Source organism: Zonotrichia albicollis, chromosome 18, assembly GCF_047830755.1.
Source record: "Zonotrichia albicollis isolate bZonAlb1 chromosome 18, bZonAlb1.hap1, whole genome shotgun sequence".
NCBI classification, from domain to species: Eukaryota; Metazoa; Chordata; class Aves; order Passeriformes; family Passerellidae; genus Zonotrichia; species Zonotrichia albicollis.
In genome coordinates, this window is record NC_133836.1 from 11,979,829 (window position 1) to 11,995,654 (window position 15,826).

A 15,826-nucleotide genomic window follows, 5' to 3' on the forward strand; every position below is an offset into this window, starting at 1 on the left:
AGCTGATGAGGATCTCAGCAAAGATAAGGAAGAAGAAAGAGATGAGGTTTTCCTGGAAATAAAACAGACAAAGAAAATTTTATTGTATTTTTCTGCTCCTCCTGTTACAGGAGGACAGAATGATGACAATGAAGGCAAAGTTTAAGTTCATGAAATCCAGTTTGTTTGGTTACTGTGACATGATACACTCCAGTCTTGAGGTGTGAAACAGCAATAGAAATGAAATAGTTAAAATTTTCTTCTTTCTTTAAGGCAAGATAGGTAGGGTGAGTAGTCAAAATAATTTGAGATGTCTCTTGCAGATGTATGAGAGAAAGGCATTGGTACAGGATTAAAACAACCCACAAACATTAATATAGGCAGGTTAATAATCAGTTCTCTGGTTTCTCAGTAACTGCAGGTGATGCAGCAAGAGTGAGCACTGGGGAGAGCAGGGCTCCTGAGGGCTGGCACTTTGGCTTGCTGTGCTTTGGGAGGATGAGGATGAGGATGAGGAGAGGGAAAGGCCATGAAGAGAGGAGGAGCCCAGCAAAGCAACCTGGCTTCTGCAGGAGACTCTGGAGCTGTAGCAGAGGCAGCCACTTCACAGGAAGGGCCAGAGGGATCCAAGGCAGTTTCCAAAGCAGCCTTGGTGCTGGGTGACAGGGATGGACAGTCCCTCTGCAGGGCTCCAGCTGAGAGCAGCTCCTGCAACAGGAGCAGCAAAGAGTGAAAGAGAGGAGGAACTGAGACATGAAAGTGGAAGTTACTGCAGAGGAGCACGCCACTGCTCTGGGACAGTGCCAATGGCGAGCACTGATCCCGAGGGGTGTTTTCCATCTGTCTAGTGAGTTAGCAACTGTGTGGCTTTAATGTGTGCTCAGCACAGGTCAGAGGCACTGTCACCTGCAGCTGCATTGCACTCTGGAACCTGGGCAGGAAAGAACAGCATGGAAGGAGAGAAATGTTACATTTGTGATCCATTTGGCCTCATGCTGTCCTCATCTCTCACAGCAGACACAGGAATGAGAGATGCCCCTGGATAACACCTGGGCAGGCTGGGAAAGAGCAGCATGGAAGAACATAATTGTTATATTTGTGATCCATTTGGCCTCATGCTGTCCTCATCTCTCACAGCAGACACAGGAATGAGAGATGCCCCTGGATAACACCTGGGCAGGTGGGAAAGAGCAGCATGGAAGAACATAATTGTTACATTTGTGATCCATTTGGCCTCATGCTGTCCTTATTTCTCACAGCAGACACAGGAATTAGAGATTCCCCTGGATAACACCTGGGCAGACCAGGAAAGAACAGCATGGAAGAACATAATTGTTATATTTGTGATCCATTTGGCCTCATGCTGTCCTTGTCTCTCACAGGAGACACAGGAATTAGAGATTCCCCTGGATAACACCTGGGCAGGCTGGGAAAGAGCAGCATGGAAGAGAAATGATTTGTAATCTGTCACAGACATTTTTTCATAAAAATCCTTTCTTTTAGGATTTGTCCTTTCTGGGAAGCTGAGGCCCCAGAAGAAAAATGTAAACGAAAATTATCTGCTGTTGTGGAATGCAACAGGTGTATCTGTGATTGGTCTTCTGTGGGTGTTTGGATTTGCTGACCACTCACAGGACAGATTGTCCTGCTTTCTGCCTGGACACAGAACCTTGTTTTTAGATTCCTATTCTATTCTTAACTTAGCAGCTTCTGCAACTTGTCTCTCTATTCCTTTTAGTATAGTCATAATGTATCTTATAAATCAATAAATCCAGCCTTCTGACCATAAAGCAAGATTCTTGTCCATCTCTCTCACCCTGAGGAACCCTCACAAGTCACTGGAAGAGTAATCCATCTGGCCTCATGCTGTCCCCATTTCTCACAGGAGACACAGGAATGAGAGATTCCCCTGGATAACACCTGGGCAGGTGGGAAAGAGCAGCATGGAAGAACATAATTGTTATATTTGTGTTCCATTTGGCCTCATGCTGTCCTTGTCTCTCGCAGGAGACACAGGAATGAGAGATTCCCCTGGATAACACCTGGGCAGGCTGGGAAAGAGCAGCATGGAAGAGAAATGATTTGTAATCTGTCACAGACATTTTTTCATAAAAATCCTTTCTTTTAGGATTTGTCCTTTCTGGGAAGCTGAGGCCCCAGAAGAAAAATGTAAATAATAATCATCTGCTTTTGTGGAATGTAACAGGCATCTGTGATTGGTCTTCTGTGGGTGTTTGGATTTGCTGACCACTCACAGGACAGATTGTCCTGCTTTCTGCCTGGACACAGAACCTTGTTTTTAGATTCCTATTCTATTCTATTCTTAACTTAGCAGCTTCTGCAACTTGTCTCTCTATTCCTTTTAGTATAGTCATAATGTATCTTATAAATCAATAAATCCAGCCTTCTGATCATGAAGCAAGATTCTTGTCCATCTCTCTGACCCTGAGGAACCCTCACAAGTCACTGGAAGAGCAATCCATCTGGCCTCATGCTGTCCTCATCTCTCACAGCAGACACAGGAATGAGAGATGCCCCTGGATAACACCTGGGCAGACCAGGAAAGAGCAGCATGGAAGAACATAATTGTTATATTTGTGTTCCATCTGGCCTCATGCTGTCCTCATCTCTCACAGCAGACACAGGAATGAGAGATTCCCCTGGGTAACACTGCTGGGAGAGCTGCAAGCTGCACTGTCAGAGAGGGCATAGGGAACAGGGCATGGCAGCAGCATCTGCTGAGTGGAGACACTGCTGTGTGTGTTACCTCAGCAGCCGGCTCAGAAACAGCTATGGAGAAACTCTTATCCTTTTTTCTGCAAAAAGGAGTGGGGGGAAACAGCTGGGAATGAAAAGTCAATGGAAAAAAATTGCAATTTGATTTAGGAAGCATCCCTTATGAACCCACTGTCCGGTTTTCGGCTGTTTGGAGGGCCTGGAAAGGCCCGGGGTGGCCTTGGGCAGCCCGCGTATCGAAGGACGAGAAGAGGCTTCAGTTCTTTTCTCGGTCTCGGTGTTTATTAATTGTTTATCTAAAAGATTTTCTCTCGGCCCGACAGAGCTCTGCTCAGCAGCCAGCCATGAGCACACTCCCCTCCCTCCGGGCGGTCACCTATCTTTATACCCATTGTTACGTGTACAATATTTATCATTTTTCCCCAATACCTTTCACCCTTATTGCCCAGTGCACTTTTAGTAATGACCAATCCCAAAGTGCCACCATCACCACAGAAGATGGAGGAGAAGAACAAGAAGAAGAAGGACAGGACACGCCCCAATTCCTCCATCTTACTTCTCTAAACCCCCCTGTACAGAAATCCTAAACCCTGTGTTTCACTCTCTAATTAACTAATCCCTTCACCATTCACCCCGGTGAAACCCTCCTATCCTCATACAGGTGTTGTCTCCTGTGTAGGGTCAAAGTCCAGCCACCAGACACTTCTGGAACATTCCAGGACTCCCGAGCCCCCCAAGGGTGCTCTCGGTGACACCTCAGTCCTGAGGTGCCGAGATCCCACAACCCACTACCAATAACTCCTGAGGATGCTGTACCTGCTTTTCTTATCGTGGAGGAGGATTTATTCATAGAGGTTTGAAAGGGATTTGTGAGGGATCCACCAGTCCCAACACAAGGAACATTACAGCCAACCACTGGTAGTGAACATGCAAGGAGCAGTTCAAGCTCATCACAGAAGCACCTGTGATATCATAGCCCCTGCATTTCTGGGATATTGGCTTGTTTGATGGTGCTTAAACCATCTCAGCAGAGCATGCAAAGCATAGATGCAGAAAAAGATCAACCAGATAAAGGTTCTGGATTTTCAGTTTTGCTGCTCTCCTTCACATTAAGTAACTAAACTACTCATAAAACAACTATTTTCAAATGTACAACTTCATACCATTATCAGGCTACCAACTGGGAGAGTAGCCTGATAGTATCACACTTGGACATGGAAGCAAGTAGGTAAAAATGGTAAAGAAATACCTCACCATCTAAGTACAGGAATTTAATTTCTAATTTTTTAAAATTAGTTTTTCTAACCAGCTGGAACTTCCTCCAAAGTTTCCATGATGATTTAGTCCAGAACATTAAGTCTGTGTCTTTTCATTTTTTAATTTTAAATTTTAGCTCTAATTTTAAAGGATTATCCCCTGCTTACCCTATTATTTTGAAAGAATTTTGCTAAATATGTAATGCACTATGTTTGGGAAAGTCAATTGCAACAGGCAACCTCTCAGTTCCCCTGCAAGTGAATGCTGCCAGCTGGTGCTGCAGTACTCACCATTTTGGAGGATTTGTCCATACATCAGAAGGGTGGCTGCTCCCAGGCACACAGAGCTCTGCCAGGCTCTGTTTTCTCCCATGCCTCGTCTGCACCTTCAGCTTAAGTGACCATCCTGCTCTGGGGCTGAGGTTAATGTTTACTTCGTATGATTTCTGTTGATTTATGGTTTTTGTAGCAATTGGGCAACGCTTAAAATGGGTGGATTAAATATTTCAGACCCTCAACAGGAGAGGGCCCTTTGAATGGGAACATTCACCACCATGAGTGCTCTGTTTTCATACAGGGAGTGAATCTAAAATCTAAATCAAGTTTCAATTGCTGGAACACACACCGGCACTTTAATATCAGAATTTCTTCTGTGGTTATTCCTTGAGAAGCAGTGAGTATATTATTTGAAATTTTTAAAACAGGAAACTCCCTAAAACTCAATACTAATTCAGACCTCAGCGCAATGATAATAAATAAGAATGGGTAAACTACAGAAAGAAAGGACTTATGGTCCTGCTAAAGAGGTGGCATGAAATACCTTGGCAGAAAATGGAAAAATAATTATTTTAAAAAGTGATTGCGCACTGCAGTGGCCAGCAGGACTGGCAGCCCTTGAGCAGCACAGTGCAGGGAGCACAGCACTGATGTGCAGGATTGTGCAGCAGCAAATGCAGGCTGTCCTAGAGCAGCCCACACACAGCAGATACTGGATAGCACAACTTCTCCCTTTTTTTAGCAATTTTCATAAAATGGGCTGAATTTTCAAGCTATCTACTCTCTCAAAACCTTACTCTCTGTCCAGGGCTCTTTTCTTCCAGCTCTCAGCACTGTGTGTGTATTTGTTAACCCTTGTGCCATCCTTGAGGCACCAGAATATATTACAAGAACTTTCTCCTGATTTTGCTACATCTGATCTGCATGGAGAGTGCAGCCAGGCTGCTCCAGAGGATAAAAGTGAGAATTCTTCTGTACCAGATCAGGGCTGCTCCCTGGCAGTCATAGAGACAATCAGGACATGCAGTTACTTGATGGCAGCTCAAGGAAATAGGTGTTATTCTACCTGGTATTTGCATTCTACCTGGCATTTGCTCTACCTGGCATTTACATTCTACCTGGCATTTGTATTTTACCTGGTATTTGTTCATGTGCAGCATTCACAATCAACACCAAGTCCTTCACAGTGTGACAGCATAAAGAAATGACATGAAAATTGTTTACAAGAACTATGGCCATGTTTAATCCTATCTTCACCCTGCTCTTAATCCTGAGCAGAACTTTCTTATAAAGTAAGAAACATAGACACAAATCTTGCTACTTTAAAGTGACAGCAATGGAAAAAAAACTTGAAATACAGTTGTGTTATGGCAGAACAGTGGAAATTACTTTTGGTGGTTTATCAGAGCCTGGTGCAAAATGTCTTTTCTTCAGCAGCATACATCTCCACAGGCTGATGATGCTTCCTCTTAAACCTGCAGCTTTTGAATTTCTCTGTGATTTCAGAGGTTGACTTCCCTTTTGTTTCTGGGAGGAACAGGTAGATAAGAACCACTGAAATGACCAGGACAGCAACAAAGATGAGGAAGCAAAAAGGACCAAGAAGAATCTGGAGATAAAAAATAGAACAAGATGAGTGATTTCCTTGGTAACACTTGCACCTATAGATTCTTGAAACTTGTTGATTTGTTCCTGTGAAATAAGGAATAGGCTCATTTTACAGAAACAATATTTATTTATCTTTTCAATCTGTTTCTGGGGCAGCAAGTGGTTTCTGTAGTACTGGGAAATGTTTTATATAAACGGCCTCCATATGCCATAGCAACAAGGGATTCACAGTCTGGATCATCTACAAGTCATTTCATCCCACTCCCTGTGCAGATCAGCCTAGAAATCCAGATTAAACTGACAGAGTCAAAGAGAAGATTTGAATCCAGTTACATACTACAGCAAAGGGGAAAACCATCCCAGTGAAGGTGAGGCCCAGCCAAATGATGATTCCACCAATTACAAAAGCAGAGGCCCTTGTTGACAGGGTGAAGATTTCGTTCATGACAGCCACAACAGCTCCGGCTGAGGGAAAAAACAACATAAAAATTATAGAAACATTGCTGTAATCGACCATTTCCCATAGAAGATACCTCAGCTCTGCTCCTGTGTGAATTCTGTTGTGTTTTCAAGATATTCATGTCTGTCAGGTACAACTCTTACAACACATTTGAATTTGGAAGCTTTAGTAACCACTGGTAGTGTTTAGTCAGAGAACTTCCAGAGTAAATCCTGGTCTCAGGTGAGTGAGGTTCTGCCAGAGAGCTGCAGTTTGGGTCTGGTGTTACTGATGGAGGTGACTACGGGTGATATTGAGAGAGGACAAGAAAGGACAGAGCAGTGCTGAGAGGCAGATTGTGCAGGCTGTCACGCCTTTCACAGAGTAGAATTTTATAAGTTGAGAAAACTCTGGAATTTTAGAAAAGCCTACCTCTGCCCTTGGGCAGAGATCAGCCATCTGAACCTGTGTGCACTGAGCAGTATTCACACTGTAAAACAAATCTTCATAAATTGATTAACAAGGATTTATTTGGTTTGAACCTGTAACCCAATGAGAGAAAACAGGGTCCTGATTCATCTGGGTGTGAATTATTTGTTTAAAAAATTGTTTCTTGGGTAATTAATTCATCAAAAATTGAGATTCCCTCAATCTCAGTCTCCACTAAGCTGTTGATTTTCAAGGATATACTCACACATTCTAGTTCTACTTCTATACATTCATGGTCTGTGCTTATCCCTGTGATCCAAGGCTTTTATTGTGGTGCTCACCTGGCCCCAGTCCATAAGCAATGATGAAGAGAAAGATGAGAATGACACTGCAGTACCTCAGCCAGAGGAACTGATCCTAGACAAAGGGAGGGAGGAGAACAAAAATCAATTTTCTAGCTGTGACACAGCTGATCCAAGCACAGGAGCAGCAATATTTGGCAAAAGCCCATGATGCTGAGCTGTGTGATAGATGCTCTCTAGACCTGCTTATCTCTCCTCACTGAAGCAGGAGCTGGTGGTGTCACACCCACAGAGGTGAGTTTGTATTTAGGAGCCATTCTGACCTGCTGCTTTGGACATGGAGCAAAGGCTGCTGTCCTGCACAGAGAATCCTCCTGCAGGACTTTTGCTTACACTCAGCAGAAGGCAGGTTTCAAGCAGCACCAGGATCAGAGCCATCAGCAAATAACCCCCACACAGGAGCCGGCGGCGCCCAAAGCGATCGATGATGGAGCTCTGAGGAACAGACACAGAAACAAATATTGCCATCACTGCAACATGGCAAAACCCAGCGGTGAGCCATCCAACCAATCAAGCCAATCCAACCAATCAAGCATTACCCTTGAGCTCTTTTTACTTCAGAGAATACAAATCTTATTGGTACCAACATTGATATTTTATTGAATTCCTTCTGCACTCTCTAATACCATGAATTACCATCACTGCCCAGCATTGCAGCTACTTCTTAAACACTGTAATCAATGGAAGCATGGTACAACTGCATTTGAATGTATACTATACACAAACATGGAGAAATGAGTACTCATATTTATGTTTGAATGACACTTCAGAAGGGATTTTTAAAGGAAATTAAGATGAATGAAGATGGCATGAAACACATGAAAATTAGGACAAAATTTGCAGTGGATGATAACAACCACTGTACAGATTTATGCAGCACCACAGAAAAATTCTTTGGTTCCTACAGAGATTCATTTGCTTCAAGGAAGAATACTTTAATTCTTAATACCCCTGACTTACACAGAATATGATAGAGATGAGTTCAGAGATTGAAACTCCTAGAGATACATATGGGATTATGCTTTCCGGCAGGTTGGCTGTTTCAAAAATTTCTGAGGTGTAAAAGGTGATCTGGGAAAGAAGAAAAATAAAGCACAGTTAACAGATGTGATATGTGCTTATCCAGGATCACTTAGATATGTCCTCACTGCAAAACCAGAAATACATTACTGGGCCTTAGTAGAGGTAACATAACTGCTCCAGATGTGAGAAATCAAAAGGCAAACAAGAAAATGGATTTGTGAGGGGGAAAAAAGAGTGGGGAAAAAAAAGTAGTTGAAAGGAGCCTATTGCTTGTAAGACATGGGGAAAAAGTATTGCTTTGGCAAAAAGGAAATGGAAAGGGAGAATACAAGAGAAAGAAAAGAAAATCTCAGTCTTAGCACTCCAGACATTGTCAAGCAAACTGTTGATTCTGATCTTTTCCAGTTGCTAAACAGAATCTGCGTATCTGCAGCATCCTTGAGGGAATGGGCACCATTTCCCTGCCAGCAGAGAGCAGAGGGAATTCCATTGCTGGCAGCTGGAATGAACCACCGCCAGCACAGGCTGAACCAGGGCTCATGGAGACACCCCCAGACAAGTGAAAACATGAGGGGAATGACTGCCAGCTTGGGCTGCCCTGGGCTCAGCCAGCTTTACACGGAAACTGCTGAAAGGATGTTGCTTCACGGATAAATGTCCTTTCTCAAATGAATGAAACTGGATGGCAGAAGTCAAAGAAAGGCGCTGGGTTTCTGTAGCTCAGGATCCTTGTAACCCTTTCCTCCTGAGATCCCTTGGCTGTACCAGCAGGGGATGAAGGCTCAGTGCCCTTGCAGGAACTTGGGCTGAGCTGGAGCTCTTGCACTCCCGCCTGAGGAGCTCCCTGAAAGGGATGAACAACCCTGGGGTGACACCACAGGTGTCAGGCAGTGTGCTCTGCGTGAGGAGGAGTAATGCACACCCAGGGGAAAGGGACAAGTTGGCATTGGGGTAATTTGGAGAATTAATAGCAGATGGGAACATGGAAATAGATAGAGTAGGAGAAAGGTCATGAGGGATGTTAGGATTAGCGCTCATTTTTGTCCTTTTTTGTCTAGGGGCGTTATTAGTTGTTTTGTGATTAGGTTAATGAATCATAGTTGGAGGGTTGAAAGTCGGTTGGTGATTCATCGGTTGTCTAGGGATGGTAGTAGTAGGGCTGGAAATGTTATTGAGATGAGGATAAGTGGGATTCCTAGGAAGGATGGGCTTGAGAATTGGTCGAAGAAGCTTACGTTCATGGTCAGGTTCAGGGGGTAGTGCTTGGGGTAATGGGTGGTTTGTTAGAAGGGGGGTTTATTGTTACGAATGAGAGAAGTTTGGGCTCAACTCAACTGCACTGAGGCCACAGAGCTGCAGGCTGAGCAGGAGGAGGAGCATGGTGCACAGCTGTGGGTGCACAGATCCTTCTCTCAGCACCTCCAGGACATTCATGATTTTGGTGCCTTTTGTTATGGCCTTTTCCTTCATCAGGTCATCAAATTCTGTTTGATAATTCCCTTCTCCCCAGAGCTGCTTCATGGCTACAGAAGAGACAGAATGAAGTAGACACCTCCATCATTTGATCCACTCATAATTCTGTGCTTTTCAACTTTTAGTGACACTAAACATTTGCACTTGAGTTCATGCTTTGAGTTATCAGTTACTGAGCAAAGGACTGGAAGGAACATCACTTACTGGAACATGGTGAAACTTCCCTGGAAAATGCTGTAGCAGTTAGGGGCAGATCTTAAATGTCTCTGATGACTCTGCTTGCTCTGGAGGACTTTAATCATGCAATTATCAAGAAATCTGTGGCTGGCTAATAGAAAAGCCAATTCCTGCTGTTAGCTTCACTTTCCCAGGAGTAATTTAACAAACTAAGGATCTAAAGTTTTATTTTACCTTTCAAGCAACCAGCTTTGTCTTCTTTTTGCAGCAAGAGATAGGGTGGGGACTCAGGGAAGAATGGCAAAAAGATCAGCTGAATCAATGCCACCAGCCCAGAGAAGGACAAGAGCACGTTCCACATGTCTTCAGTCCCTAAAAGTTCTCTATGAAAGCATGTTAGAATCTATTTATAGTCCAGTAAAATTACACTTTATAACTAAAAAGGTATTTTCTAAATTCTAGGATAGCTAAACAAAATACATACAGTCATTGAAAAGTTCAATTGCAATAGATGATGTTTAGGTTAGTGACAGGAAAAAAGACTAATACTTTATTTCTTCTGCAAGACTGACATTTTTCTTTGACTTTTAATTTCTGAAGGTCAAAATATTCCCACAACAGCTCCCTAAATTAACGCTGCAACTCTGCATGAAGTTATTAAGAAATTAGCAAAACTTTCAGATCTTACAAGTTTAATAAGAGTATTTACATACAATCTTTTCTTATTAACTGCACCTCCAGAGACTGAGTCATCCTTTCCCAAGAGAAAGCCTTTCTATCCCCAGGGAATGAACATGGAAACCTCAGGGACTTGTAGGGGGTAGATGCCTCCTCTTTGACTGCTATACCTAAGCAAAATAAAACCCCACCCTTGGTGTAGGTGTGATTCCAGGACTGGGAAAACACCACTTGCCTGCTATATAGAAGAAAAATAAATATAAAAGAGACAGAGAAGGAGCAGCACAGGCACCTTAATCCAAGAATTCGTGCTACAGTTTTCCCTAGTGCGAGGAACACCGTGGAGGTCACGTTTATAAATCCACGCAGCTTCTTGGGGGAGATCTCTCCAGCATACTGAACATGGGCATTCATGTGTATTCCTAAAGGGAGAAGACAGGAGAGTGCTAAAGCTGTGGAAAGAAAGAAACAGGGTCCCTTTTCAGCTCTCTCCTCTCTCTTTTGAACCCCCTCCCATATATCCAAAAGTGCACTTTTTACTTCAATCAGGATGTTTAGCTAATCCATCAGCTCTCTCCACAAGAGCTCTTGGAGTCAAAGGACAGCTCATCTTCCCTTGCCCCACTCTGTTCCAGTCCCTCTGGGTTCCAGCACATTCCTGGGAACTCCCAGCAGGAAGATTTCTGTACCCACCCCAAAGAAGCCCCATGAACATTAAAGTGGGGACTCCTGTCAAGGACATATTTTATGAAAAATCATTTTGATAGGATTTTTTCTCCTGAGAAGCTGAGAGGCCTCAGAAACAAAATGCAAACAATAATTGTCTGCTGATGTGGAATGCAACAGGTGCATCTGTGATTGGTCCATGTGAGTTGTTTCTACTTGGTGACCAATCAGAGGTCCAGCTGTGTTGAGGCTGTGAGCAGTCGCAAGATTTTATTATAATTTCATTCCTTTCTTTGCTAGCTTCTTTCGTTAGTGTAGTTTTAATATAATATATATCATAAAATAATAAATCAGCCTTCTGAAACATGGAGTCAAGATTCCCATCTCTTCCCTCGTGCTGGAACCCCTGCAAACGCCACCCCAGAGCCGTACCAGCAGCGATGCCCTCGAGGAAACGCCCAGCCAGGATCATCTCAAAGGCCCTGGCTCTCCTGCTGCAGGCAGTGAGCAGCGCTGCTGTTATCAGCACCACGTCGTTGAAGAGCAGACTTTTCTTCCTGCAACAGTGAGCAAAACTTGGCTAGGACCCATGGTTTACTTTTCTTCCTTGACTTATGTTTGATTCTTCTCTGGATTTACAGACTGAAGCCACGGCCATGTTTAAAGCCATTGCTTACAGGACAACGAAATCTGGTTATTAAAAGGCATGATGGCTTTGCAGAGGGGTGGAAAGGGAGAAGCTAGATTGTTCTTACTCATTGTGTGAGCAAACCATGAGGCTGAAGGAAACTCCTGCAGGATAAAATGCCAGCAAAACTATGGGAATTGTATGTCAACAAAAGCTGTGACAAGGGAATCAGAAATTCTTGTCTCTCCAATGCACCCTGGTTTCGTTTTATGTGCTGGGTGAATTCTGCGGCAGCAGGGGGCAGTGAAATTCTGATATCCCTTCTTTTGCTGACTAATATTTAATAGCTTCCCCTGTCACAGCCCTGGGAAATGTACTTACTTCCCAAAAGCTGCAGTCAGGCAGCCACTGCACAGACAGCCTACCATGCCCCCCAGGCAGTACACAGACACGATGAGGGACCACAGCAGCATCAGGCTCTCCTGGGGCAGCACGGAACCATAGCGCTCCAGCCACGTTTCATTGATAAACTTCTGAATGTACTGGCACAAAAAAGAGATTTTCATTCCACCAAGGCACTGATCATAATGGTATTGATAATGTTCACAATTTAAAAATTATATTAATAGTTGTGACTGAAAGCATGACTACAGGACATTTGTTTGCAAATAAGGACAGATATTTCCTCTCATACAGCCTGATAGTGTACAAGAATTTTTCAAAAATTAGTTATACTCTTTATTATGTTGAATCTTACCTCTCCTACACCAGAAAATTAGGACCTTATATTCATTATAGTAAAGTGCAAATGTTCTTGTGGCCAGTAATGGATGTAAAGAGAAAAGGGCTGAGCTGAAGGCTGACTCCATCAGCTGTTTTGTTGCTTTGTTTTTTTTTTTTTTTCCGTAGCATAAACTTTAAGGAGATATCTCAATATGTTGTTTCCATAAAATTCTGTGGGAATTTGTCTCTGGAGCACAGCTCCTTGCAGTCATGCACACTCTGACAGTGACAGTATGGCATTGCAAACAGCCGGCAACAAACTGACATAACAACAACGAAGAGCTTTTGTAAAGCATCTGCAAAGTGCAAGGCCCAGGGATTTTGTTTTCTCCTACCGGAGAGGTGTAATTGATGACAGACATTTGGAAGCCAGACAGGTGGGTTCCACCAATCCCCAGCACCACGAGCATCAGCAACAGCCTCCGGTATTGAACCTGCAGAGAGGAGGGAACACATCCTGAGCTCCTGATACCAGCACACCTTTCACACCATGGCATGATGTACAGCACCTTGTATCTTCACACTTCCCTGACTAAGAAACCTTTAACATGCAAAAACCCAACCTGAGTTTCACAATAATCAAGCAAAATCCATTTGTTAAATATTAAAATACACATCTGCACGTTGTGCTGTGTTCTTCTCCTGGCTACTAGCAATCTAAAAAGATACACTCTCTAATTCTGTTAGTTCTGCTAAGCACAGAAAACAAAATTCATAAAAGCCTTGTTGAGATCATTTGTGTTTACCTTTGTACTAGAAAGAAGCTACAGCTTTCTTGAATCCCTTTTTGCTTTCATCTTTGCCTCCTCAGGGACAGTGTTCACCATTTTCCAGAGATGACTCTGTTCCCTCAAAACTTTTTTTTCTACATTTCACTTCTATCGACCCTGGGTGAAATGGCATTTTTAGAGGCCCTATCTGAATGACTCCTATTGGAAATGCTGAGTTTCCATGATGTACACTGAATTTCAGAGCATTTCTCACAAGCACAAATGTTTTCAGGCATTTAGTCAGGTCACATTTTAAACCCATGAGTATCCTCAATTGTCCTTGAGAGCACAGAGCAGTAGAGTGGTGGAGTTTTTTCTGGTTTGTGTTTTTCACTGATACTGTGTTCTCTATCTCCTCCCAAATTCTCATCTTTCCTGGTTTCCCAGCTCCTCTTTTAAACCTCTCACTGTTTTGCATTTCTAATGTATTTTCTGCAGATGCCATTTAGTCAGTTATTGCTCAACCAGCGTTGTCCCAAGCCCTGTTGCTCATTTTTACTACCAGAAGGATTCCCTTTGCTGCAATCTTAGACCATGCTGCTGTTAGTGAGCAGGGCTAGAACACAAGAATTTGGATACTCACCAGCTCTGAGAGGAAACCAGCCATTTCCCCTTGAACCCCTGCCTGCTCTGGGAGCCCTTGTCAAGCCTGCCAGAGGAGAGAGATGGGCTCCACACTGAGGTTGTAAGAGTTTGGTATCACAGCGCAGAAGTTAAATTCTAACTGTGTGGCTTTTAGCAAATTGTGTCCTCCCCTGACACTGGCCAGAGCCTCTTCTTGCTGGTTTAATTATTCTAAGACCCAGATATGACAAGGTGATTACAACATTGGTAAATGTTTTTCCTGCTGGGATTGGGAGCACTGGCCCTTACTCACACTGCTACAAGCCCTGAGTGCTCCTGTTGTGTGAGGAGTCAGTGCCACCAGCTTCTCTTCACCTCTCTGAAAAGCAGCTTGGGCAGGGCAGGTTTTCCTCCCCTCCAGCCTATAACTGGCCCTTAGAATTGTAGCTCAGCCATAATGCCTTTTCTTGCCTGCTAGAAGAGTTACCATTGCTTGAACAATTTCCCAGATGCAGGAAATGAAGTGTTGGAATATTGGCATTTTGTGTCCTTGCTCACACTCAGTTCTTTACAGAGGGTCAGGGTTTTTCCAGAACCACTCAGAAGCCTCTCTGTAACAGGGTAATTAACCCACTGTGTGCCAGAGCACAATGCCACATCCCAGTGGGCAAGGAGCTGATGAGCCTGGAGGAACCAGAGGTGTAGTAAACCCCTCAGGTTTAGCCAGGGCCCCTTGGAGAACAGAATGCTGACACAGCAGCAAAGAAGTTTCCTGTCTCCAGGGACATCTGCCTTGTACCTTATCCCTATAGCCATGTAAGGCAATATTGTGTTAAACCCTACCATTGGTCACTTATGGTCACTCTAACACCTTTGCCATTGGTCAGGATTGGATCCAGGCCAAGGGTATAAAAGTAGCATACTGTACCCCTACTAACTGGGAAGAAGAAGAGCTGAGACCCTTCAGGGACCCTGCAATAAAGCCATACTCGTGGAACAGCCAGCGTCTTCTGCTTCTCCTCTCTCTACCGTCTGCTGGAGCCTTAGGCCAAGGGAAAAGCTACCTAGCAAGCAAAGCTGAAATCACAAGAGCTGCCTAATCACTAAGAGCTGAATATCTCCCTGCTTGCTAGGGGCTGACCCGCGGCCTTGGTCTGAGAGCGAGCTGGCTTCTGGCACCCAGTCCCCTTGGGGACTGAGCTCTGGAGCTGTAACAGCTTGCATAGGATAAGACCAAGCAAGGCTCATTTACAGAGGGGAAAGCAAGATTTTTCTTTGAGCTGAGATGGAAAGAAGGACACACATGGCAGCTCTGGACCTTCCTGGAGAGGTCTCTAAACACTGTCTGTGACCAGTTTTTAACATCTGGTTCATCAAAGAGTCCCTGCAGAGCCCTGCTCCTCCCGTTGTCTGTGTCCCTCTAGAATGCTCCTACTGCTGTCTCCTTCTCATCTGGCCTCTCACCATTGTTCAGTGCTGTGCAATGGAAAAAGCAAGCCTTAAATGCAGATAGAGGTAAAAAAGTAAGCCTTAAAGGGAAAAAGTAAGCCTTAAATACAGATAGAGGTAAAAAGCAAGCTCTAAATACAAATGGAGGTAAAAAGCAATCCTTAAATACAGATGGAGGTAAAAAGCAATCCTTAAATACAGATGGAGGTAAAAAGAAAGCCTTAAATGCAGATAGAGTTAAAAAGCAAGGCTTACATGTAGATAGAGGTAAAAAGCAAGCCTTAAATACATATAGAGGTAAAAAGGAAGCCTTAAATACAGGTAGAGGTTTTATTTCTTTTCCTAAAAAGGAGGACAAGATGCATCCCTCCACCTAGGACTTGAACACTACATGAAATGTGCTTTTTTCCAGACCCAGTGTAGAGCTCACCCAATACCGTGGACTTGGAGGGATTTTGTTTCCAGAGGTGTCCTGTGTTGCACTTGTGTGACCCTGGATCCATCCTGGATCCTGGAACTGCAGATTCACA

The 15,826-nt window shown here is 43.8% G+C and overlaps 1 protein-coding gene across 2 annotated transcripts; it reads right to left on the reverse strand.

Moving 5' to 3' along the window:
* Positions 1-3,485: 3,485 nt before the first annotated feature.
* On the reverse strand, positions 3,486-14,047 carry LOC102068349 (solute carrier family 2, facilitated glucose transporter member 11-like). 2 transcript variants are annotated; one of them, XR_012583072.1, is made up of 13 exons: positions 13,867-14,047; positions 12,849-12,947; positions 12,112-12,272; positions 11,535-11,659; positions 10,729-10,858; positions 9,993-10,141; positions 9,444-9,631; positions 8,046-8,156; positions 7,419-7,520; positions 7,065-7,140; positions 6,193-6,320; positions 5,366-5,856; positions 3,486-5,331 (listed from the first exon to the last, which is right to left on the reverse strand). XR_012583072.1 is itself a non-coding variant. In XM_005493334.3 (12 exons), exons 1-12 carry the CDS (start codon positions 13,888-13,890, stop codon positions 5,650-5,652), a joined length of 1,500 nt encoding a protein of 499 aa, XP_005493391.2. In that variant the 5' UTR covers positions 13,891-14,047; the 3' UTR covers positions 3,486-5,649. The 2 variants fall into 2 exon arrangements, 1 of the variants encoding a protein (XP_005493391.2); XM_005493334.3 differs by having other exon boundaries at positions 3,486-5,856.
* Between the last annotated feature and the right edge of the window lie 1,779 nt (positions 14,048-15,826).